The sequence below is a fragment of the Coccinella septempunctata genome, chromosome 7 (assembly GCF_907165205.1).
Source record: "Coccinella septempunctata chromosome 7, icCocSept1.1, whole genome shotgun sequence".
Taxonomy (NCBI): Eukaryota; Metazoa; Arthropoda; class Insecta; order Coleoptera; family Coccinellidae; genus Coccinella; species Coccinella septempunctata.
The window spans coordinates 12877204-12905003 of NC_058195.1; the positions used below are offsets into that span (position 1 = coordinate 12877204).

General features: G+C 34.0%; 1 protein-coding gene across 5 annotated transcripts; it reads left to right on the top strand.

Annotated features, from left to right (window-relative positions):
* The first annotated feature begins 963 nt into the window (after positions 1–963).
* Positions 964–27051, top strand: LOC123317084 (putative inorganic phosphate cotransporter). Of its 5 annotated transcripts, none has more exons than XM_044903445.1 (10): positions 964–1296; positions 6677–6824; positions 15240–15376; positions 19843–20158; positions 20259–20479; positions 21991–22137; positions 22194–22326; positions 23516–23760; positions 26284–26423; positions 26475–27051. In XM_044903445.1, the coding sequence occupies exons 1-10, from the start codon at positions 1273–1275 to the stop codon at positions 26518–26520; spliced, it is 1557 nt and encodes a 518-aa protein (XP_044759380.1). In that variant the 5' UTR covers positions 964–1272; the 3' UTR covers positions 26521–27051. The 5 variants fall into 5 exon arrangements, with proteins under 5 accessions (XP_044759380.1, XP_044759381.1, XP_044759384.1 ...); XM_044903446.1 differs by having other exon boundaries at positions 968–1411; XM_044903449.1 differs by lacking the exons at positions 964–1296; positions 6677–6824 and adding an exon at positions 11131–11185.
* Positions 27052–27800: the final 749 nt, after the last annotated feature.

Here is a 27800-nt window from a genome sequence, read left to right on the forward strand (position 1 = left end):
TTCTCCGAGACATAAGAAGTTTCGTGTCCAAAAATCTGCTGGAAAAGTTCTTGCTTCAGTTTTTTGGAATTGCCATGGAGTCATCATGATTGATTTTTTGGATAAGGGTAGAACAATAATCGGAGATTACTATTCGACATTACTGACAACTCTACGGGAAAAAATTAAAGAGAAAAGACGCGTAAAGCTATCCAAAGGTGTTTAGTTTTTGTAAGACAACGCCCCTGCACATAAATCTCTATTGCCATGCAAAAAAATGATTTAGGGTTTGAATCACTAAGAACACCCCCTTATTCACCAGATGTGGCTCCATCCGATTGACATCTCTTTCCTCAACTAAAAGAAGTTTAGAAGGTGGTAAATTTTCTTCCAACGATGAGGCAATAAAAGCTGTGGAGATCTGGTTTGCAGAGCAAGAAGAAACATTTTTTTAAGGTCTGGAGACGTTGCAGGGTCGCTGTAATAAATGTATCCAATTAAGAGGAGAATATGTATATTTTGACATTGAAATTTTGTTTGGTTCTATAGTAGGCTAAGAATTTTTCAATATATCCTCGTATATTCAAGTCTGATATCCCGAATTGTAAGGCGGGATTAAAAATAAAAAATAAAACCCAAGAGCCTTCAACGCATTCGTGGCTCGCTCAGCTGTTCCATTGAAAAATTTCTTACAAAAGATATCAAGCATAAAGAGTTTTCCGAGAAGAAAAGATTTTTCTTTTGATCGATTTCATAGTAAAAAGCCATTGTTGCAAATAACTGACCACATTGAACCAAAGCAAACGTATCACTTCGTACATTCAATGAAACGCAGAGCAATAGATAACATTGAGAAAAAGAATAGTTTAATCATCAAAGGTTTCTCACTTTCTCGATCGACACGTGATTGGAAAATAGTCAAATATTATACTCAAATAGTTCGACAGGTCATTTGCAAATAGAGTGTACCGTGAATGAGTCCGCTAATGTAAATAAATCGTGTTAGAATGAAATCATGATATGTTTGCAAAAAAATTAGTACGTACGTGGTGCCCAGTCGGTATTTTATCTAATTTATGCGAAGCTAAATAATTTTCGTTTCCGCCTATGCTCAACATGAACTATTTGCGTTCGGCAGTTTGAAAAAAGTTATAAAGTAGATGCGCTCTGAGTATTATTCCTGTTGTTTTTCACCGGGTGCTTAGTTTGTCATAGGAAAATTTAATGATTTTCCTGGGGAACTATTGATTCATCTCTGAACGCTTATGATTAACGCTAATCCGATCGCTATTGATGAGAACCTACCTCAATCTTCAGGTAATTGATAGTTAAAAATTTCTCGAAACTTTACAGACTCTCTTCAGTGGTGCATTAATTTGTGGAAACGTGTGTCAGTGAATTGACGTTAGGAAAAAATTTCAAACTTATACTTGTGAGTATAATTTTCGATTATATTCGGTACCAATTGAAGACAGCGTTGTAAAATATTCTATAAAAAAACATCTTTTTAACTAGCTATGGAAAACCGTGTGAAAAATTCAATTGTACGCGGTTGTAATGAAAATCTGAGAAGTCTCGCGCAATATTGGTAATATTTCGAAATTTTCCTTGAAACTCAGTAAGAGTTTCCTCCCCAACATCTGAAACAGAACTGATGAAAACAGAAAAATTGTAGAAAATGATATACCCTGTATATGCTAGAAGTTGAAAAATACTTGAAATTTTCGTTCTTCTAAAAAAGTAAAATCACTAACAAATTTTCAAACATTTTTGTAATCTTTTTGTGGACGTAATATAGTATTCAACTATACAAAGTGTTTCTGCACAGCTATCAACTTTGTTATTTTAAATGGAACACCCTATATATTATATTTTTACATTTTTGAATTCCTTGTTAAATTTGAATATGATTTCGATAATACAACTATGTCTGATTTCTCAACTTTTTTCTAGAAATTTGACTTTCTATTTATATTTTAACAGTTTGTGGTACTTACATACAGGACTATAGTTCCGTCCCTATTCTATGTAATTGATTCAAATTTGGACTGTGTCTAGTCAATAAATGAAACACTAAAAATTTTTTTTGTAAATAACCATATTATATACAGGGTCCACGAAAACGTAGATCCGTTATCAAAACAGAAATTCATCATAATCCCCCATTTTTTTTTTCTATTCATTATTTAAAACAACTAAAACCGAACAAAAATGTTTAAATAATGAACAAAAGAAAAATATGGGTTGCCATTTGAAAAAATGAAGATTATGATGAATTTCTGTTTTGATAATGGATCTACGTTTTTGTGGACCCTGTATGGTTATTTACAAAGAAAATTTTTAGTGTTTTATTTATTGACTAGACACTGTCCAAATTTGAATCAATTGCATAGAATAGGGACGGAGCTATAGTCCTTTATGTAAGTACCTCAAACTGTCAAAATATTAATAAAAAGTCAAATTTATCGAAAACCGTTAAGAATTCAGAAATATTTGTGTTATGGACTTTTATTCAAATTCAACAAGGAATTCAAAAATGTAAAAATAAATAGGGTGTTCCATTTAAAATAACGAAGTTGATAGCTGTGCAGAAGAAACACTTTTTATAGTGATAAATAATTTAAGGAGATGCTCTACTTAAAAAGAGGAAAGTTTTTTTTAAACTCTTTATTTTTAAGAATAGAATTAGAGTAATCGACCGCTGCCACATGGCGTGGACACCCTGTATAACGTAGTAATAATTGAAAACTTTGAGGGATCCGCCTTGTATTATAGCAACCGAATTGATGTCTGCCAATTTCATGATTCACTCTTGAGTATCCAAATAATATAATATCGAAATTTCAGACTTTCAGAGTTTTATTGCTTTTGCGATCATTAATTTCGGAAGTTTCCTGTCCGATAACGTAGTGTTTTGGAAATTTAGGTCGTCTGCCTTCTTTTAGCATCCGAATTTCATGTTTCACTCTTTCATATCTGTATTGGCGAATCCAAAAATCTAGACGCCCTCTGCCGACTGAATTACGAAACTACTTTGTCAGTACTGCAAAGTCAAAACAAGTTTAGTTCCTTATGTTTTTTCTTATCTCACGTTGTCCAACAAAGTATTATAATTATTATTTGGAGAACTTATATCGGGATTATTGTCTGGGTTTCTGAATAGAAATATTGATTCCGAAAAAAAATTGGAAAAGGTATTTATACCAGTCCTTTCAACTGGCAGGAGTTAGGTTAAACGATTTTTCTTTCCGAGAGTTTTCTGCTAAAAGTGCTAAATTCAATTGATGATTTAGAAATACAATTTCATAATTTTCATACTTCCAAATGAATGCTTTTTCTCATCTGTAGAACTTGTTCCATGAGCTGAATCATATTTATGTCTCTTGAGATTTCAGTATGAGAAATACCTATATCATAACATGGAATTAAAATACTTTAAATAGAAACTTCACAAACTCAGAATATGCTGCCTCAACATTATTAGCTAGGTTTAATTCAAGAGAGAATCTGTGAAATAATAGGATTTTCCAGGTACAGTGGATCACCAATATCATCGCTCGATTTTATTCCACAATTCATCCTTTTCAAATGAAATATTTCCAAAGAATGTTGATCTTTCTTTACGAAACTAAATCAATCAATTCGCTTCCGATAATTCCGATAAATATCTTGATTTTCTAGAAAAACTCTGTTAGTCCGTACAAATCTCGAAAAGAGTACTGACAAACGTCAAAGTTTGTTTTCATTTCGCAGCGCCCTCAACGGTAATTGGATTCGCGAATAATCTTTATTAATAAAAGAGGATCTATGGTTTACTTCAAAATGCTTTATTGTTCAAACGATCGCAGCAAATTGGACAATTCTTTTTTTGTTGTGTTTATTATTGTTAGGGCAAGGTTTATATAACAAAATATTCCCAAAAAAAATTGTACAGAACAGAAAAAAAGGCATTCCTTTTTCTTACGACCAATCGAGCAATCATAGAGTACTTATAGGTTTTCGACATTTGGACAAAAAGTTAAGTTATATCGAGTAAATCGAAAATTTAAAATGATCAGTTCGTTATTATTATCTACCCTAGAAATAATTTAAATGGCAAAACTAGGTTTGCCGGGTCAGCTAGTATTCCATAAAAATGGCGTCTGCCAGGAATTTGGCAATGACCAAAAAATCTGCCAAAAAAATTCATATTCTCAATTGTGTTTTAAAGTACTAACTTCCTAAGACAGGAAGTCGTATCTGCAAAAAAAAACGACTCGCAGTTTTATTAGATTTTGGTATTTCAAGGTATGCTCCAACAAGTAGGCAATGCCTGAAAGTCGTATTTAGAATAAGGAATTCCAAATATATATATATACAGGGTGTCAGTAAACAAATGCGAAGAACTTAGGGAGATCATTCCTCTATGAAAATAAGCAGGGGTAATTCCTATAATTTTTTTTCGAAATCGACCTCCCTTCCAATATACAGCCTTTGAAAGGCTATGACGAGTTGACAGTTTTCAATTTGACTGACTACATAATATACATAATATGAAGCACTAAGTATATGTTGCACACAATTTTTTTAGATCTCATAACTTTATTATTAGGGGTTGAAAATAACAAGACAGACCAAATCTTCTTGTATTCCGTTCTATGGAACACTCATTCGATGAAATGGAATGAAAACTGAACGCAGAACTGGTTTCAAGATTTGATTTATTCTGAGAAAAGTATTGACTGTATCGAAATTTTGCAAGAGACTTTTTTTCTCCAGAATTGAATGGGAAACCATAAGAGAATTTTATTTTTCGAAAATCTATCCCATTTTTGAAGGAAAATCATAAGGGGTTGTTATTTTCAACGCCTAATAATAAAGTTATGAGATTTGCAAAAATTGTGTGAGTAACATCTACATACTTAGTGCTTCATATTATGTATAGTTTTATGACTCAGACCCGTTCACACCAAACGCACTTAGTGTTAAGTGTCCCTTAAAATGAACCCTTAACTCAAATTACGTTGCACCAACTGTTAAGTGACATTTAAATGGCTAAAGCTAGCCTTAAATTTAAGCGCTCCTGTATGACCACTTAGGTATTTAAGGGCGGGATTCTAACCTGAAATAATTTGTTGAACTGGCTGCAGAACTTCCCATTTTTGATGGATTTTGAAAATTTAATGAATTCATTACTGGATACCAAGTCTTTTCTTTTGTCTTTATTGTAATGCCATCAGTCTTTTTTAATTTTCAATTTGGTGTCACAAATCATACTATAGTTAGCAACAAACTCTTTTCTTCTGTTGAGAAGTTGAGTGCCCTTCGTAAATTACCACCACTTGCTTGGCAATCACCGTATTCGTACTAACAAGGGCAATACAATAAGGACATTTTCTTCACGTTCCTCTTCAACATTAGTAAAACAAATTCAGACCTTACAAAGAAAGTGTTGTACTTATATAAACTTAGGTACCTTTCATTTGACAATCATTATCATTATCAATATTAATGCTAATTCAACAACAAAAAGTTGGTACTCTTTGATAATATTATAATAATATCCTTGACACTGACTGACAGGACAAAAAAGTTAGGTTAATGAAATGACAACGATCATCGGCAACCGGCCAACTAATGAAATGGCTTTATTGGACTAGGATGAAGTTGCACCAAAATAAAAAACTGAAATATCACTAGATATAAAAACTTAAGGGCCCCTTACTTAAGATTTTGCTAAGCCACATTCGTGCAACTGGGAATGAAATTAAGCGTCCATTAACTTTAAACGAGGCTTAGTTAAGTACTCCTTTTAAGGGGGATTGGTGCAAACGGGCCTTAGTGCTTCATATTATGTATAGTTTTATCACTCAGTGCTTTTTAGAACCAGTAAAAAAAATTAAAAACTGTCAAATCGTCATTGGCTTCCAAAGGCTGTATCTTGGAAGGGAGGTCGATTTCGAAAAAAATTTATAGAAACTACCCCTGCTTATTTTCATCGAGGAATCATCTCCCTAAGTCCTTCGCATTTGTTTACAAACCCCCTGTATACCTGAAAAAAGAGTAATGGAGAAGGTGCGCAGATGGCATATCATATCTCACAAATTACTCAATTCCTAAGTTTCGTTTATGCAAATACGAGTTGCTGTCAGAGTAAATGCAACAAAAATAGGTATTCCTTGAATGACTACAAATTCATCATTTTCATCAGGTGCGCTGTGCACAGTGTGCACTATTGAGCTCAACGTTTTCAATTCAATTTCATATTTCAGAAATCGGTCCTAAGTCACCCCTGAGGCCGGTACTGTACACCTCGGTCGTAGTCATCCCGAAGGAGGTAAAACGACACCAATGGCATAATTGGCATTCTTTAGCCACACTCCTAAGAATTCGTCCGCGGTCAGTTCAGAGCTCTCTCCGAAAGATAGAGCCTTCTCACATCCGACGTCCGTTCACAAAGTGCCATAAATACCCCTCGGTTCCGACAATTAACTTCAAGTGACTTAAGAAATGCTGCCCTACGCCGATAGATACTTTGATTCCGAACCGAGTTAATAAATACTAAAGGTCATGGATAGTCTAAACTCGGCACTTCCTTATCAGCACTCCACCGTATCACCAATGCCGGACAATTTGAACAGTTTTGACTTAAAACGCGGCGGCAGCTGAACGGTGCCACAATTTTTTTTTAAATGTCTTCAACCGCTGGATTTTACAGACATGGCCCGGAATCTTGAAGAGGCGATTCATCATCAGTGAAACGTGGGGGTGCAATTTCGGCAAGATGACCACTTTGGAGAACGTCGAGATGAACAAAGTGACCAACGGAGTGATGCATCTGAACGGCGCCATCACCAAATACAAGGGTGAGTGACGGATCTTTTATTAAATCACTATGGGAGCACGTGTTTGGCGCGGCGGCACAAACTCGTGCGACAAAACCAACAAAAGGATCGGAATTCAACTTTGCGAAGTCCGATTTATTTATAGTGACGTCTTGTGTCACATCCAACAGGTGACTTGATCGTTTTATATGTTGATATAGGACATAGGTTGATTATTATACAACGTGCTTTTAAGTTCAGCGTAATTCGGCATTTATTCAACGTGGAATGGTAAACGAACTGTTCTACGCTTACTTGGATTGATTGTACGAACGAGTGTGGAAGTTCATTCGATTTTTGAAGTTCATGGGAAGTAAACAGAGACTTTGGAAACTCTTAATGAATATAGTTATCGTGTGGGAGTTTAAAGTCAATATCTCTATCTGAGAGATTTCTTGGAGGATTCTCCAATTATCACTATGAATATATAGGTTTGGATTAATTTCGTTGCAGTTTCCGAAGCCAGTTTCAACAATTCCTACTATTATCAAAAATTCATTTTCGAAATAGTAGTAGATTCTTGAGGTCAAAAGAAATACTTTTTCCAATACCATTTTTTTCCGATTCGACCCTAATAAAAAGATATAGCCATTTTAAATTTTCCTAATGAGCTTTCAGAATAACTAGCTCAATCTGTCACATGACACATCTGTGGATCTTTTAAACAGAGTTGTAATCAGCCATGCAAAGTACCCAATTTTTAAAATTTCACATCAAATTACTCGAAAATATGAGAAATACGTTAATACGTTTATTTCACAAAAAGTTAAAATATTAATTAGATACCGTCCAACTTAGTTTCAAGAGTTGTGTTCTTTGAAGTTTTGGTATTTTTATGGTACGTAATGGTCATAATGAGAGAACTGGAAGACGTGGGTGATATCTTGTGTGAGAAAAAGATTAATCGAATATTTGAAAAACTATATTCCAAAATTCATTTCATTCGATAAAACCTCGGATAAAACCGTTTGTAAGATAGTTTTTCAACAGCCTGTATCTTTTAATCCGAGACGATTCGGAAAAAATGGTAAAGGAAAAAAGTGTTTCTTTTGACCTCAAGAATTTACTGTTGAAATATTTGAACGAGTCAAAGACTCACGCTGTATAAACTTGTGTCCGGAAATGTTTGGTTTTGGAGATACAGGGTGTTGAAATTTAATGTTTTGTTCCGTTTTTAAACATACATTTTGCAAAAAATAAGCTTTTTGGACGAAATTTGGTATCGGTTTTTTTTGACGTGGAAAAAAATTATTTCCTTTTAATTTTCATCTAGCATTTAGAGGGCGCTGCGTACAGTCCGATACACTGTCATTATTTATTTCATCACATTTTTGACAGTGAATTTTTGGTACTTTTCATGAAAAAAACTTATTCCCACAAAAGTGAAAAGTTTTTCACAAGATATTCACAATTTTCTATATCGATGCATGTTAGTTTCTAAGTGAATTTGCTGAGAATATAACAAAAACTAAAAAAGATTTTTCAAAACACGTAACAAGTTTTTTTTTTTTTGGATCGAACAAGAAATTCAATTTCAGCAGCCTGTATCTACGAAACGAGGCATTTCGTGACATAAGTTTATACAGGGTGAGTCTTTGACTGGTACAAATATTATAAGTAGTAGATTCTATAGGTAAAAAAAGTCTTGCATTTTTAATCTCAATAAAAATTTATTGTTTCAACTGAATTATTACGTTTTCGGTTAATCAGTTATTTACTTTCACTATTTACAGGTGAGGAGCTTATTTTGCATCATTATTCAATCGATTAAAATTCAATCTGGGAGGACTCTGCATCTTTTGAAACTCTTTAGAGTTTTCACGCCCAGTGTCTGAAACAAAATCAATTAAAAAATTTAAATAATCGTTTTGCTCCTACGTAAATTGAGAAACTACAATTCTGAAGATTTTTAAGAATTCGTCTGATGAAGGAGTCTTATATAGACTCTGAAACGTTACGAAGTTATCATTTTAAAGTTCCATTTTTCGTTCATTATCAGGCAACAATTTTCTGCTGACAAATTTGTGCAAGAATTTACTCAGGAGAAAATCGATTATTTCAATTTTTGATCTTTTAAACAGAGTTGTATTCATCCAAAGTACCCAATTTTTACAATTGTTGGACCTCAAATTACCTACTCGAAAACGGAGAAAATATGAGGAATACTTTTATTTCACAAAACGTTGAAATATTCATTAGATATAGCGTCCAAGTTAGTTTAAAGAGTTGGGTTCTTTGAATTTCTGGTATTTTTATTGTATGTACATAATGATCACAATAATAAATCTGGAAGACGTGGTTGATATATGTATCTACCGTTCGAAAAAGATTCATCAAATAATTGAAAAACTATATTCCCAAATTCATTTCATTCGATAAAACCAATAAAAACTAAACATATTATTTTTTATGGTTTTTCAACAGCTTGTAACTTTTAAATATTATTATTAAATTTTTGCAGCATCAACTGAATTTTATCGCCCTCTGCATCAATTTTTATTTCTGTAATTTCAGACAAAAATTTAAGAAACAGGCGAGTTTTTTTAGTTCTTTATTCTTTAAGAATTTTGTTTTTCGTGCTCTAACCTGATCTTTTGGGTATAAACCGAAAATTTTTATTCATGCATGTAAAACATGTTTTCTCTCATAAAAATAAGCGCAATTTAAAATACTAATCGAACTGTCCAGCATATTCACGACAAAAAAGTGTCTTTGATTTCCTGAATTCATTATGACTTATAGAGACTCGAAGTTATCTGAAAAATTCTTGAATACCTTCCAACTTTGCATCAGGATTTTCCAACTTTTGTGTAGTGATGAACGAATTCATTATAAAAGAGGAATTGAACTTGCAATCGTTTTCCCAAAACATCTAGTGGGACAGCTCGTATATAAACCAAAAAAAAATTCCATTAATAGCAGAGATGCCAAAGATATTGTGTCATTTGGATATTCTATCCTCTCATGAAGCATTCATCCATTCTAATCATTATGACAAACAATCTACCTTTTCGCTAATTTGAGTAACTAATGATTATTGCTTGTCATAAGTGATTTCACCACGGATACAGAAATTTGTAAATTATCCAAGTTCGTGCTGAACCAAAATTATAAACCAATAAAGCTCATTTTCCATACCATCCGCCTCAAATGAATCGTTGCGAACGAAGACTACTGAGAAACACAAACAAATTGTTTCAAATGAAATATATATTTACCATATTAACCTCAAGTTCTGATGTCTAGGCCACATTTTCGATATACCCTCTGCTTCCGCTCCTATTTATAAACAAATGGTTTAAGGACCTTGCAAAATACATAAGCGAATCTATTTCTAGACACCTTGCAATTAAGAATAAGAATAGAAACACCTCACAAATATCAGTGATATTGTGATTGGTATGTGAGGTGTTTTCCTATAAGAAATGGAAAATGATGCTGCTGTGAACGACAGTCCATCTTCCAGGAATATGGGTCGGAATCATATTTATTATAATGTAATTTGAGATCTTGAACTGCCTCACTTGAATGTGGTGTTATCATAACAAGACTGCATTGTTTGTTTGCGCAGCGTCATGCAAGACACTAATATTTTGATTCGAGCAACTTGAAAATATCGAACTGTTATATAAATGCGGAGTGTATTAGATTAGGTCATTTCGAAAATGACAGATAACCTGATTTGTCCATTTCCGGATTTTTTATCATTTTGTATTGGAATATGTCAATCAAAAGTTGGTGATATATGTATTGATTATTTCTGGTTCTGCTTGGCACAATTAATTGAATCAAATTTTTCAATTTTTTTATTGGTTAATTCGCACAAAACAAACTGTTCGCATCAATACTGCATTTCAATTCAATACCTTCGGAAATAATCCTAAATTTGAGTTCTTCTAGTGTGAAAAGGAATTGACCAAAAGCTTGGGGCCACAACAATATTTTTTTGATATTGTCTGCTCAACTGGATAACCTTCTCATAAATTTCATTGCCCCATGTAGAATTTGTGATATAGTTTAAATTTCATGGAATTATGAATAATTTAGTTTATCGGGTAGGTAAATGGAAAAATATAATCATAAATATTTTTCACATGGCACATTCCTATGATTTGTGTCGAATTTCTGTTCTGTTTTATCGGTTTCAGCAGATGATAAGGTGAAATAATTATATACCACTGACAAGGTACGAACATTCATGAGCGTTAGTGTAATACCCTGTTTGAATATTCCAATGAAGTGAATCTGAGTAGGAAAAAAACTGTGAACTATTTTGGTTGTTCAAAAAGCATTTGCTTGAAGCATGGTTTACTGTTCCTTATCACCCCATATTCAACTATCGAGTGAGTGTGAAGCTTATTCGTTAGAATAACAGGAATATTATTCCATAAAGTAGATAAAATGATTCACAAAAGTGATAGCGATTAAAATTGAAAGTTTTTTTGTGTAATTAAAGTTGCGTGATTAAATTTTTGCTACTTTATGATCTATAAATTACAGAAATAAACCTTCCAAAGTAGGTAGATTTTTCGGAATAAGAAGAAGAAAATATTTCTTTATTATGGTATAATAAGGTGTTAATAATGTAGAACTAATTTCATATCAGCATATGTTGGTGACATGAGTTTAAAATGTTTGTGTTTTGTTTCACAAATATGAGGTTGTGTAAAATAAGATGCCTTTGAATGTAGTTCCTTTAATTCTGGGTAAAAAAATTCTTCAATATTTTACTCCACTGAGAATACGAGATTGCAGCATTTTATTTGAACCTTCTTTTTACTCTTTACTTCTAATTTAAGGAATTATAGATATCGTTTTGGTCTTTCAATTCAAGAAGCGAATATATATTTTATCTATCAAGTTTACCACGATTCATATCGAAATTTTCATCTCCATATATAAATGAAGCGAATAATGAACAAATTTGTCAAGGAATCATTCTTGAAACAACATATTTATTTTGCAGTAACATGCTTATATCATCACTGAACTGACAAAATACGCTCATCCGATATTTTGATGACAAAAAAATAGAATAATTATTCTCCCAGTGGATTGAAATAAATATTTTCTGTTTATATTACTACTTATCAAGATTCATTAGGATTAAGAACTTATGGAGTGTTGATGCCTTAGTTTTCTGTAATTTTCCTATTGATTCAGAATGATATTCTCTTTCTACAGCTACAATAAAACCCTCTTCTTGTTTGACTATTTATGGTACGACAGAAAATTTTATTCCATATTTGAGTTTTCATTACCAAATCAGATATTGTTATTAAATCTAACCGAATTAAGTTGGTATGTTATGTCAGTTATAAAAAACATGATACAAAGTGGACAATATGAAACTAAAAAAAATGAGGACTTAAATTTGACGAAAGTTATACTTTTTTCAATTTATTGCCATAGAGATGTTCAACTCACAGTAGTACCTACATTATTCTGCTTGTTATATGTATATATTTAAAATTCTGCAAGGCGTCTGTAGACTGTTGATGGCCATGAGAAAAGTCTGTAGCTTATTCTAGATACAAATACACCAATTTGATTGTCGCTGTAGCTACAGAGTGATATTTCAAAACTTGAAACTTCTCTGAAATTTCGAATCAACTGAAATAAATTATGATAATAAATATTAAATGACCTTTTTGAATTTTAAAAACCGATTTTTTTAATTTATAAATTCATTAAAAAATCAAAAGATATGGTATGTAAGAGCAACTATTCTAGCAATAAATCTCGAAATTTTATTGACCTCGGTGCAACCGTTCTTCGGTCTTAACTATTTTTCAACTGACGCTCATCTTTTTGGAATTTTTTAAAGGTCAATTTTCGACACAGAAATTCATTGTACATCGGAATATGATACATATTCTAAAAGAGCAAGTCTTCTTGTCTAGTGATAAATATCGAAATTTCATCGAGCTCAAAATTCGTCAAGACCGAACAGTTGTGTTCGGTCGAATTTGACGAATTTTTAACTGACCCCATCTTTTGGAAAAGAAATATGTATTTTCATGGGAATACATGCAGTATTAGCTATGAAATGATGAATAAATTAAATATTTTCGGTTTTAACTCGATCCTATTTGTGTTTTTAGATTTTTTCCGGAAAGTCAAGCAGTGTTTGGCTAGTGAAGTACAGGGTGTCCGAGCTAAAGTGTCCCTATGCCTTATTGTGGAAACTAAAGGAGCCAGAAGAAAAAGTTGACTACAAAACTTGTCTGTAATCGATTGAACTTTCATTTTTTACAACCCAACTTAATACAGGGTGCTCCGTTTCTTCCCTGTTGGTATAAACTTTCTTATTTTAAATGGAACACCCTGTGTATTATTACATTTTTGAATTCCTTGTGAAATTTTAAGCTAACTTTGGTATGACAACCATGGTCCTATATGGCATCGATTCTGAGATATTCGACTTCGTCCTAAACTTTTGACAGTGGTATGTACTCACTAAAACAGCTGATACTAGTTTTCTAATGAATGTATCAAAACCAAATTTTGCCAGCTCTTGTCAACAAACTAGATCGTACGTTATATTTCTATTTTTATCAATCTGATATACAGAGGGTCTTCAAAAATTAAAGTTGAAAATTCAAATAGAAGTTCAATTAAAACTTGATTTTTTCAAATGGCAACCTATATTTTTTTCTTGTTCATCATGTAGAGCAGGTTAAAATGAGCAGAAAATGTTTTTAAACTTTTTATGTTATGTGAATAGTTTCAGAAATATGGACGAAAAAGTGAATTTTCCCGTATGAACCAACGATAAATATTAATTAGTGTTGCTACTATATAGTTGGCTTTGATTTTTTTGATAAATTTAATTAACTATATTGATTAATGAAAGACAAAAAGGCTCTTTTACTCATAATCAGTACTCGCTCCCAATAAAATTAAATTATTTCAATTTTAAGGGGAGACTCAACAGATACATTTTTCTCAAAATTATCAAGTAGATGTCTGACAACACAAAAGAAAACTCAAAAATACACAGTTCGATGAGTGGTATTTTCCATAGTTACCATATTCATCAGCTATATTCATTAATTTTCATTTGGTTCTTACGGGAGAATGCACTTTTTCGTCCATATTTCTGAAACTATTCACATTACAGGAAGAGTTTGAATACATTTTTTGCTCATTTTAGCCTGCTCTACATGATGAACAGGAAAAAATATAGGTTGCCTTTTGAAAAAATTAAGTTTTGATTGAACTTTTATTTGATTTTTGAAGACCCTATATATCAGATTGCTAAAAATAGAGATGCAACATATGATACAATATGTTGAACTGGGCAAAATTTGGTTTTGATACATTCATTAGAAAACTAGTATTTTAGTGAGCACCTACAGCTGTCAAAATTTTAGGAAAAAGTCCAATATCTCAGAATCGGTGCTATATTGGACCATGGTTGTCATACCAAAGTTAGCTTAAAATTTGACAAGGAATTCAGAAATGTAATAATATACAGGGTGTTTCATTTAAAATAAGAAAGTTGATACCAACAGGGTCAAAACGGAGCACCCTGTATTAAGGTGGGTTATAAAAAATAAAAGTTCAATCGATTACGGACAAGTTTTGTATTTAACTTTTTCTTCTAGCTCATTTAGTTTCCACAATAAGGTATAGGGACACTTTACACTTTAACTCGGACATCCTGTACATGGAAAGATGAATTTGGACAAGCTCGCAAGGCTCTTTGTGTGAGTGCTCTTTCATTTTTATACCAAGCAGGAGGTTACAACTGTTGCAGTTTGATTCAAGTTCTCTACGCATATGTACCTATCAATCTAAATAAATTATTTGCATTAAATGAATAATGGATATTCTCCTTGAGGTGAACTGGTCTCGCTCGAACATTTGCGAAGTTAGGTTAAAACGTTGCTTACCACGTTCCAACACTTACAACTATCCGCTCGAAAAAAAATCGATTCAAAAATTGTTTATCCAGGTTTTAATTATAAACTCGAGCCGAATCAAAAGCGTTTATCGTACTGAAATAACATCGTCCATAAAACGCTGTCAAGTAAGTCAATATTTTCTTATCAGTAAATCAGAAGACTCAAAAATCCGTCGCCTTATAATGTGAAATACACGAGGTAAGTTCCACACATCAAATATTTATCATAAGCCTATGCGCTTCCATTTACCTATTTCCTGATAATGCCAGATAAAAGTAACCACAATTGTTTTGTGGGATCGCGCCAAAGTAACTGTTTCGAATTCGTTGGTATGTTGTAAGTGTGGAACCGGGAATTTTTCGGAAAACTTTCTCGAATGGGAGAAATGAAGAACAGATATATGTTATACAGGGAAGAAGGTAATTTTTTTGTGCGAATTTTCGATCGTAATTTTCAATATTTATTTATCGTTTTTCTTTTATTGCAGGATGGTTTGGAGTGCGACACGTTCAGGTCTTCCTGGCCTTTTACCTGATGTTCATCGCTTATGGTCTGAGAGTCAACCTTTCTGTTGGTATTGTGGCTATGACGGATCCAACAGCTAGCCCTAACAAGGATGTGCCTGTAAGTCATGAATTCTCATAAATATGATGACAGATTTATGAATGCTATGACCAGCAATGGAATCTTATTTGTCTGCAAGCTGCAGACATGATTGAAAAACTTCCGTCTAAAGGTTGATTCCCACTAAACGATTTCTATTCCTACGTTATCCTTTTCAAATTCTATACCTTTCGTCATTAGTATTCAAGTCGAGATTTAATTATCAAAATATAAGAGTGATTTCAAAGTAACGCACAAAATTCCTAATATTGGTGGGTATTCACTATTTTGTAGGAAATCTTCGAGCAGGTCAATTTCAATTTTGAGTTAACTCTATGAGGTGTGAAAGGTAGTTGAGTTTCTTTAAATGGAAACTTTCTGAAGCTTTTGTCAGAGGATGATTTGGTCATTGATTGAATTTTTGTCCTATTTTATCTGACGTAAGCCACTTTATCCGATAAATTTCATGGTTATCATGGTTTTAAATAGAGATAATATCTTGAAAACTATTCTAGAGGAACGAAGATTTTTTTAAATCGAATACTCGGAAATATTTCAAGACTACAGTTTTTTTGTATCACTTTACGTGTTGTCCGAAAGGCTTTTCGATTTTTCGGAAATTATCTCAAAAGAATGTGCATCTTTTAAACGACATGCCTTGAATTTTTTCGTGTGTTAGGTCTTCGTTTTTGATTAAACATTTCAGGCCTAAAATGAAACGTTTCTAAAATTCATTTCAGGCCTCAAATTACTAGAGCCTTCCCAAAAATTCCAGGGAATGTCATTTGAAAAATGGAGTTATTGAAATTGTTCGAAGGTCATTGTCAAAAAGTCAAAAAGTTGGTCTTTCGGACCAACTGTAGAGTGATCAGAAAACTGTAGAATACTTCAAAACTCTTCTGGAACTCAGTTTGAAAATTCATACTTTTATCTCGAAATATTTTCGAGATATGATACCTAGATATCGATTGAAATTTATTCTGGGAGGATTCTGCATTTCTTAATAAACTTTTAAGGGTTTTCACTCCCAATCTTAAAATTATAATTTCAACGTTATTTATTTTTAGTTCATCGTCAGGCAACAATTTTTTCTAGTTAATTTGCTCCTGACAAATTCAAAATCGTTGATTTCATTTTTAATTGATTTTGTTTCAGAGATTGGGAGTGAAAACCCTAAAAAGTTTATTAAGATATGATACCTAGTTGAAACTATCACAACCATGAAATTTGTCGAGAAAAGTGGCCTACGTCAAAAATCCACATAGATAAATTGGATGAGTAGAGAATTTCGAAATCAGAATTTCATGTAGGTTCAGAATAAAAGTTGGGTATTCTCATTTGAAGAAGCAGGGTGGTATCGTGTTTCACCACTTGCAGACCAACCTATGAAATGAAAAAAAAATTGAGCTTATGCGTTGATTAAAATTTATTCCGTCAAAGTTTGAGTCATTCTCCTGGTCCAAAATTTATAAGAGTTATCGAGCGTTCGAGCACAAGCTTTTGATTCACCCTTTATAATAAAAGGCGAATCTACCTATATTTCAGTTATATCTTCAACTCAGAGACAGATCTAACTTGAATACGAATCAAGCTTAAAAACCATAAAGTAATACCGTACCTATGTGTTCTGTGTTAACAATTTCTTCAGATTATTTTATTGTTGTCAAACAAAGTGGATCTCAATATAAAAATTTTCCTTGCAAATTGGGATCCATGGTTTATTTTTTATGGAAAAAATGCCTCGGCTGCGATTAATGTCTATAAATGTAAGCAAAAAATCATCGAACTGTCTGGGGCTTCTATATATACTATTGATAGCAGATTCTTGAGGTCAAAATGAACACTTTTTTCCTATACCATTTTTTTCGAATCGGTCCTGAGGAAAAGATATAGCCATGTTAAGTTTTCATAATAAGCTATGCCATCCCTGGAGAAACAAAATTCCCTTCAGACTGACAGTACACATCTATGGATCTTTTGAACAGATTTGCATTTAGTCAAAGTTCCAATTTTCCGAATATCACAGATATTTTTTATTTTTGAACATCAAATTACTCGAAAACGGTGCATTATACGAGAAAATATGAAGAATTCTTTCATTTTACAAAAGTTCAAATAAATATTCATCAGATAGCATCCAACTTAGTTTTAAGAGCTGGGTTCTTTGAAGTTTTAGTATTTTTATGGTACGTAATGGTCATAATGAGATAACTGGAAGACGTAGGTGACATCTTGTGTTCGAAAAAGATTAATCATATAAATAAACAACTATATTCCGAATTTCATTTCATTCGATTGAAGCGTTTGTGAGATTAAAAATAACATTGTTTCATGGTTTTTCAACAGCTCCTATCTTTCAACCCGAGTCGATTCGAAAAAAATGGTAAAGGAAAAAAGTGTTTCTTTTGATTTCAATATTCTACTTTTAAAATATTTCTACTAGTCGAAGACTCGCCCTGTATAAATAATAGAAACTTTTATTCACGAAATGTTGAGTCTATAGCTTACAACTTGAAAATCTTCACTATTTGTATCAACAACTTTTAATCAAGGCCGTTGGAATAATTGATTCATGGACGAATGACGTCAATTTCATTATTCCAACAAGCAACAGAACTCAAAATTAGCATTCGTATCAGTTTTCCAGAATCTGAGATAATGTTATCAGAGATGCATTTTCAAAGTTTTCTAGCGATGAAACAGAGTGCAAAGGAATGCATTAATATTGCTGAAAACCATTTAACTTGTGAAGGAATTCGATTTTTTCAGTTCAATAGAATGTGAATGAGTCATTATTTGATTCTATTGATGATTTCAAATGAGTTCGGTATACATAGTGATTAGCAGTTGCAAAAACGCTAATAAACGTATATGGAATGCTTTCTTTAATATAGAGATACTTATTATTTTCGAAAATAGGTACCTATGCTGACTTTTTCAATTCCACTATGGTTTTGAGGATTATGATTCTATATCAGCTTGTAATCGATAAATATATTTTCCTTGTCGCCTTTTTCCGAAGTCACGTATATGATAACGTGAATCGTTTCATTTTATTCTTTTATTGTTCATTCACCTCTTACTGAATTAAATCTCATTGAATTATTACATTGTGTCCAAACTGGAAGACTCTCTAAGATACAGAACGTCTTTCCCATGTAAATAGAAAGAATGATTCCTTCAACGTGATTTCTTAACAATTTTATAAAGAATGTCTTAACATCCACAGAATAACATTGTCACTGTCTTTTTTGTGTCACATCGTTTGAAGCAGCTTTTATTGTCCAATCATATCCCACATTTATATTGGATGGAATTTAAATCCGGCAAAAAGTATAGCCAAAGCGATAAACTAAGTATCTAGCTGAAAAAAGACGATACCGTAGATTCGGGTGACTTGGGACGATTTTGAAATTCAACTTGTCATATTTCAAAAAAAAAAATATACTTGTTCCAAGTCACCCACCGATTTGTGGCTTGGGACACAAGTTAAAATCTATTGATTTCTCAACTCTCAAATCAAAAAGGTGACTTGGGAAGATGTATAGTTTTGAAAAATTACAATTTGTGATTACATAGTTGAAATTCGGTAAGGAAATTAAATGATAAAGCTCTATTATAGCGAAAGTAAATATATTGCAACTCAAATGTAAAAAAACTAAACAAAACAAGAGATCTTTGATTTCTTTAATTCTTTGGTGTCCAAGTGGAAATAACGTAAATAATAATATCCTGCGAAAAATCGGCATATTTCCTGCTGCCAATGCGTCGCTTGTATCTATTCGGCATTGTCCCAAGTCACCCTATGAAACAACAAAATAAATGAATGAGATCCGTGTTGCCGTTTGATTCGTAAACAACCTTGTTTCATGACATATCTAATATCCCAATATCCCTCCTATCCAGAAAAAAAAAATACACATGCACAAAGTGAAACACATGTACAGGACACTAGAAAGTATAAGGGCAATAAAAAGCGCGCTTTTACTCTCCTGAATTCGTTAATTTTTCCTGTCAATTCAAACGCTCTGATCACGGCAAACTTAACAGGAATTAATTGTTAAACTATCCGAAAAGACGCTACACGATCTTAAAAGTTTGTGGGAGCAATTGTTCCAAGTTACAGGACTGTCCCAAGTCACCCGAATCTACCGTATATGGATAGAACTTCAATATTTGAAATCAACTATTTTTTGATAGAAACATGGAGATGTTGTATTTCCTTGCCTACTAGATGGCGCTCGATTACTAAATAATACTCAGAAGCGCCTGCTAGTATTTAATTAGGCTCAGTCAATTCTAACCGTTTTCCGTCGGAGTGAGAGATGTGTTGCCATGAAGAGGTCGAATGAGACGAAAACCATGGTCAACATCTACTCTTCTTCGATGGACTTTGGTCTCGTCTGGGTCCGAACGTTGGCTAGTTCGATTCAGACCGGTGATATGTCTGAATTAATTCTAATTACTACTTACCGTTAAATTTTCAGACCTTCCCCAATTGGACAGACAAGAGCGTGATTCTCTCCTCTTTCTTCTGGGGTTACTTACCTCCGCAGGCCTTCGCCGGACAGCTAGCCAAAAAGTATGGCCCTAAATGGTTCTTAATATCAGCTATGCTCATCTGCTGTCTCTTCACTTACCTTCTACCGATAACTGCCATCAAATATGGCTCGTATGGCGTTATGTTCTGCAGAATCATGCAGGGCGTGGGACAGGGCTTCGTTTATCCTATGATCCACGACATACTGAGTAAATGGGTCCCTGCTTGCGAGAGATCAAGGCTGGGTACTTACGTATACGCCGGTAAGAAAGGAGATTGTACTTTTTCTATTTATTTTGGAATCTTGTTATTTCTTTTCTCAGTTGCACGTTTAGAACTATAATCCAGAATCTTATTTTACAGGAGGTTCTTGTGGTACTGTTGTATCGATGCTCGTCACTGGATTTCTGTCAGCCAGCTGGTGGGGTTGGCCGGCAGTTTTTTACTGTTATGGGACTCTATCTCTGATCTGGATACTGCTGATGGTGAAATTCGGCTGCAACGACCCTGCTGTCCATAAGAAGATCAAAGAGGAGGAAAGACTTTACATTTCGAATGGATCGGCCAGATCGGAAGGAGAAGAAGTAAGTCATACATGGTATTTTTGTATCCATGGGGCTCCCAGCCGTCCTATACGTTTCCGTCGTTTCCAGTTGACTACAACTTGCTGAAGGTTAAGATTTTTTATGTTTGATCTCTCGAGGAAAGAAAAACCTATTTTTTTTATTTTGAATTGCTTGAATCTACTTTTATTCAATTATTCATTACGGTAAGTTCAAACGGCGTTGTAACCTTGGTCGTGTCCTGGAAGAAGCTTTGAAAACAATCCCCGAGATAGCAATTCTGCAATTCTGGTTTGAGAACCAGTGCAAGTTACCGTAGATTCGGGTGACTTGGGACGATTGTTGAATTCAACTTGTCATATTTTCAAAACGGTGACCTATTTTTATCTGAAAAAGAGGTTCGAATATGTTTAATGACTCAGACTACTGATTAGGATACATACCATGCTTCAGAATTCGGACATAAATTTTGAAAAAAAAATAAAATATACTTGTCCAAGTCACCCACCAATTTGGTAGGCTTTGGACACAAGTTAAAATCTATTGATTTCTCAACTCCCAAATGAAATAGGTGACTTGGGACGGTGTATAGTTTTAAAAAATTATAATTTGTGATTATATAGTTGAAATTCGGTAAGGAAATTAAATGATAAACCCCCATTACAGCGAAAGTAAATATATTGCTACTCAAATGTAAAAAAACTAAAAAAACAAGGGAACTTTGATTTATTTCATTCTTTGGTGATTTCTTTGTGGAAATAACGTAAATAATAATATACTGCGAAAAATCGGCATATTTCCTGCTGCCAATGCGCCGCTTGTATCTATTCGGCATTGTCACAAGTCACCCTATGAAACAACAAATTAAATTAATGAGATCCGTGTTGCCGTTTGATTTGTAAAAAACATTGTTTCATGACAATTCTTATATCCCAATATCCCACGTATCCAAAAAAAAAATTACACATGCACAAAGTGAAACACTTGTACAGGACACTAGAAAGTATAAGGGCCATAAGAAACGCGCCTTGACTCTCCTTAATTCGTTAATTTTTCCTGTCAATTCAAACTCTCTGATCACGGCAAACTCAACAGAAATTAATTGTTAAACTAACCGAAAAGACGCTACACAATCTTATAAGTTTGTCCCTTTACTCATAAATGGTAAGAAACAAAGAAATCTGCAAGGAGGATAATTGTCCCAAGTTACAGGACTGTCCCAAGTCACCCGAATCTACCAGTACTTTGTTTAGCTTAACCAAAGATACCTCAGTTCTAAATTATCGAATGTCTCAATTCTATGATAGCAACGCTACTAGGCGCCTGTATGACGTAGCTGGGGGGTAGATAATTTGGATGATTGAGTAACTCCGATCTTCTATTTCGTCTCCTTTTTTTTCTTCTTGGTTCAATTTACAATCCCTACTATTGTCCGAAAAGTGCCCATTCTAACTAACTGATTATATGTTATTATACGTTAAGCTAAACTATTGCTTTCGAAGAATTCACCAATTGTCATCGTACCTTTTCAGTGTCCTACTCCATGGAAAGACATCTTCACATCTGCTCCAGTGTGGTCGCTGATAGTCGTCCACTGCGGCCAAAATTGGGGCTTCTGGACTCTGATGACCGAGATACCCAGCTACATTTCTGGCGTGATGAAGTACAACATACAATCGGTAAGGTGGCTCGAGGTGAGTCCATAGCTGGCATTTTGAACCTTTGCTCTTTTCAGAATAGTTTGCTGTCTGCCCTGCCGTACTTTACGTTGTGGGTATTGAGTTTCCTATTCAGCGCATGCGCTGACTACCTGATCAACCACAAGGTAACGTCGATAGGAGTGACGAGAAAACTGCTTAACAGCATAGGTGAGAATTTCTTGGAGAACTGAACTAACCCGATCCGATTGTATTCAGAACCGTTGAAATTCTACAGAACGGATTAATTGATGTTACTAAATTCATGATCATTAAGTTCACTCAGTTGTTTAGCCTTCGAACAATCGGAAGATTCATTATTTGACCACTCAGAAGGGCTGTTGAGCCAGCAATTATCAATAACTAAATCAATGTTGAACATCAATATAAGAAACTATAAACAAACAAGAGTTCGTTTTTTGTAGTCACTATATATGATTCATCAGCTAAAATATATAATAATCTTAAATATATCTACAGAAATGATTCAGGAGTATGATATCACACGATAGTCGATGTCAGGTCGTCAGGTGGTCGTGCTATATTTGCTATTAATATTACTGAGCAATATTTTAGATCAATACCATCAGCAATCACTAAGACCCGTTTGCACCAAACGCACTTAGTGTTGAGTGTCCCTTAAAATGAACTCTTAACTTAATTTACGTTGCACCAACTGTTAATTGACATTTAAGTGGCTAAAGCTAGCCTTAAATTTAAGCGCTCCTGTAATGACCATTTAGGTATTTAAGGGCGGGATTCTAACCTAAAATAATTTGTTGAACTCATAAACTGGCTGCAGAACTGCTGTGGTTTTTGTTATAACGTCAAGTACCTTTTATTTGACAATCCATTTCATTATCAATAATAGTGCTAATTCAGCAACAAAAAGTTGTCACTCTTTAATAATATTATAATAGTTTACTTGACACTGACTGACAGGACAATAAAGTTAGGTTAATGAAATGACAAAAATCATCGGCAACCGGCCAACCAATAAAGGCTTTATTGGACTATGAAGTTGCACCAAAATAAAAAACTGAAACATCACTAGATATCAAAACTTAAGGGTCCCTTACTTCAGATTCTGTTAAGCCGCAGTCGTGCAACTGGCAATAAAATTAGGCGTCCATTAACTTTAAACTACGCTTATTTAAGTACTCATTTTAAGGGGGATTGGTGCAAACGGGCCTAACAGATACAGATTATTGTGATGACATATTTTGTAAACGGATAACCAACATGGCAAAAAAAATTATTACTTTCTTTAACAGAGGGTTGAAGATTTAAAATTTTATTCGATCTGTATAACTCTAATGAGGATTTTATTCTTAACCCCTGCATTTTGTTCTATTTTCAGGTTTGTTCATTCCAGCTGCCGCGCTTGTTACTCTAGGGTTCATGACTCTAGAACAGAAGCATCTCGCGGTGTTTTTATTGGTCACTGCAGTTGGCACAAATGCAGCCATTTACAGTGGATTCAACATAAACCATATTGACATATCGCCGAACCATTCCGGCGTGTTGATGGGCATAACAAATGGCGCTTCGAACGTTTGTGCTCTGATAGCTCCGCTGTTCGTGCAAGTTATCGTTACAGATCATGTAAGTATCGCGAATTTTGAGGAAAAACTATAACTGAGTAGTTGAAATTCAAGTTATGAATAATAAACCGATAATACGTCTTATTCTGGCTCACCCTGAGTATATACGCGTTATACAATATTGCAACTAATGATGACTTGAATATCAAAATTTCATTTCAATATACAGGGTTTTCAAAGGTGAGGCTTTTTTTGACAGAAGGTAGAACTCATCAAAATAAGTCGTTCAACCAAAAATTGTCTATATAAAATATCCAAGATGGCTGAGACACAACCCTTAGAAGTTTGACAAAATTTCATTGAATTTCAAGTACGGTACTGTGGAAGGTGACTCCGGCATCGCAGAACGATCTAGTGATAAATTTCGACATTTCATCCATCCCGGTTCAAACGTTCGGTCTTGAGGAAGTTTTAACTGAACTCAACATCTTTCGAAGGCCAGCTTTCGAGTAGTTTTTCTTCCGGGATAATTATCGTAGAAATAAATATGATATATATTCTGATAGAGCAATTGTTCTTGTAATAAATCTGAGAAGTTCATCTATCTCGGCGCAACCGCTCGGTCTTGACGAATTCCCAAGTGAAGTTTGCAATTTTTGAAAAATGCCATTTCCAAGATAAAAATCTAAACGAATGGAGATAGGCTTTTGAAATTGCTCGCAATAGATTCAGCGTGTTAGAAAATCCATATTTTCGAACCAAAATTTCAAATATCTGGCCCGATTTAGGAGAAAATATTTTTTTTCTACAAGCGTGCGCGTTCAACCTTTTTCCCGCACGCATTTTAAGTTGCAAAGAGTCATTTTTCCAAAACGTGCGGGAAAAACGCCTGCTATTTCTTTCCCGCACGCAAATGCGTGCGGGAATGGATTAGCAGGGGTTTTTCCCGCACGCAAATCTTATAGAATAAATTAAATTCTATCATGTCTCTATGCACCGAACTTCAACGATGAGTAACCCATGGTAACGACATGCGGAATTACGTCTGTCATTTTATATGAATTAATCAAATGAGATATGATCTGTATCGTGCAATTGATATATTTATATATTTCAAGCGCTTGTAGAAAAAATATTGTTCCTAACTCTTGCGGAAAGTGTCTTGCCCGCACTCAACTGCTTACCCGAACTCTGCTTCGCATCGTTCGGGCAACGGCAGTTTCGTGCGGGCAAGTATCACTTTCCGCACTTGATAGGAAAATAACTATTTTTTCCACTTTTCATTTTCGTGTTGACTTCGAAGAGCTCTCCCTAGTGCAATTCTCTATTGAATCATCAACTGTTTGGTTTTCTAGAATCTTCAAAACAAATTCTATGCACTCCATATCCTAAGACAGCAATAGAACATCCTGATTTTCAGACAGAGTAGCAATTATGTCATTTTAGGGGGGCCCAACCCCTTGCTCATTTTTGGCCCAGAAAAATCGAGATTTTCGAAATCGAGTTTTTCTGGTAGGGTGGAAGCCTAGGCAACTGATTATATCACCGGAAATCCAAATTTGATCAGACGAATATAAAACGAGATATCGCAGATTGAAAATTTCAATTTTTGAAAAATTTCCATTTTCAAGATGAATATCTAAATCCCGTTTGTAACAGCCGATAATTCTGTGGAGAATTCTCTACCAAATTTTGGTAAAAAAACGGCAGAGATTATTTTGTATGCAACTAAATGGAGAATTCTACCGAAAGTGCGTATGTAACGGTAAAGAATTCACGGCGCATGAATTCTCGAGTAAATTTTCTAGAGAATTCTCGGCTGTTGCAAACGGGCTTAAGCGAAAAGAGATAGGCTTTCGAAATTACTCGCAATAGAGTCAGCGTGTTCGAAAACCTATATTTTCATACCAAAATGTCAAATATCCGGCCCAGTTTAGAAGAAAATATTTTTTTTTGTTTTTCCACTTTTCATTTTCTAGTTGACTTCGAAGAGCTCTCTGGAGTGCAATTCTCTATTGAATCAGTAATCATTTTCAATTTTTTTTCAACTTTGTCATTTTGAAAGTTTTGTATAGGTTATTTTTAGTGGAACGCTCCATTTTGATCAGTTCTACCTTCTGTTGAAAAGAAAGTCTCACCTTCAAATACATCCTGTACAGAGACAGCTTCGAAAAAACCGGTAGTTGGTAGGAGATTTCTAGTGTATCGGGAACCACTTCTTCAATGGTGAGTTTATGCAGAGTAACTAAGAACTGATAACTAAGGAAATGGACAATCTCAGTCCTCAGACATGAGCACGCCATCTGTCAATTAATTCGATCCCTTCTTCAGGTATTAGTTCTCAGTAACTATCCATAAACTCACCATAAATTAAGACTCATTTCAATATCTTTGCTGACGAATATTATTGATTACTAGTGTTCTCAGAAGAACAAAACTCAGAAATTATGTCTATTACCCCCTTCTTGTCACACAAATTTCAATTGCATCCATGCATGAATAGTGCTGTAGGTATATAATTCCAGATATTTCAACTCATATACAGTATGCATTGATAAAATGGTATAAATATGGTTTTTTTCAGGCTGACATTTTGCAGTGGAGAATAGTCTTCATTTTCACGGCAGCTTTGTACGTGATAACGAACTGTGTGTTCCTAATTTTTGGAACAGGAGAACTACAAGACTGGAATGAACCTAAGCATAAGAGGAAAATTGCCCCAAAGTAGGTAATTCCGATGGAATGCTTGTAAAAATCTAATTTTTATTTTTCCAGAGTTCCCCAGAACGGATCGTTAGAATCTCCAGTTAAGAACTGCTGAAAGTGACATTCCATGTCATGTGCATAAACTGTGATAGCAAGAAAGGAACCGAATGATTGTTAGCAGTTATACTTACGTATAGAGCGATGGACTCGAATGATTTTCCCCTGGTGATTCACCGAAATGTAGGAAATTGTTAGACAAATGATATTCCAATTGATGGAAAGTTACCTATGAATCATACTTTTAAGTTAGGATTATATAAAATAGCAGCATTATTTTTTGTAGGGTATATCGATTCGTTTTTATGTAATTAATATAATTATGAGTGCTAATTTGTATGTATATAATTTTGTAATTGTATTTTATCACTGTGAAAATCGTTTGATTGGACTCTAGGTGTACTAAACCCATCACTGCCTGAACAATCGAATGATGAACCATTTCCATACCTTTCCTCATTGTTGAAAAGAATATTATTTATTTGCAATATTTGATACCCCGATGAAAAGATATTGTGACATGGAATACTCAAAACTGAAATGATGAAAAAATATCTGTTGTTTTCGAATATACTTTATATAAGACAGATTTTGGGTCTTTCATTTAGATAACTTCTAACAGAAGAAATTAGGTAATCTAAGAGGGCGCAGAAAGCAGTTATTCGGACTGTTTGACAAATTTGACTAAGATGCCACAACTAATAAAGTATTACCAATGTGTTGTCATTCTGCTTGCATTGCGTCTAATGAAATTAATCAGAACACTGATTGAAAGCATTACCTAATTTTCAATATGTTTCTGCTCGTAGCAGTTCATTATTTTATAGCGATAGGTAGATAAATAGAGATATCGATTGAAATTTATTTTGGGAGGATTTTGCATCTCTTCATAAACTTTTTAGGGTTTTAGTTCCAATCTCTGAAACAAAATCAATTAAAAATGAAATCAACGATTTGCTCCTGCGTAAATTCTTGCACTAATTTGTCAGGAGCAAATTAACTAAAAAAATTGTTGCCTGACAATGAACTCAAAATAAATAACGTTGAAATTATAATTCTTCGTAACGTTTCGGAGTCTATATCAGACTCCTTCATCAGACGGAAAAATCTACTTTTGAGAATCTTCTGAATTGTCGCTTTCTATGGTCGCTTTTTGTCTGACATTAAAGCCATATTTTCGCGATTAAGACGCGTGAAGCGTCTTTAAGCGGTGCTATTCGAGCGAATAAGTCATGACGTCAGTCTTTAAGACGCTTTAAGCGGAACCTGGCGGTCTGTGGAGAGCGCCTGTGTCATAGAGTCATTTTGTCTCTGGCCTGTGTCGTCTTAAGCGGAAAG

What these genes read in the sequence shown, in the direction of transcription:
- LOC123317084 (XM_044903445.1), top strand. Translation starts at nt 1,273, where the DNA reads ATGAGAACCTACCTCAATCTTCAG. An exon ending in GAACCTACCTCAATCTTCAG is followed by an intron (nt 1,297 to 6,676) that starts GTAATTGATAGT and finishes TGGATTTTACAG; the next exon opens with ACATGGCCCGGAATCTTGAA. An exon ending in GCCCTAACAAGGATGTGCCT is followed by an intron (nt 15,377 to 19,842) that starts GTAAGTCATGAA and finishes TTAAATTTTCAG; the next exon opens with ACCTTCCCCAATTGGACAGA.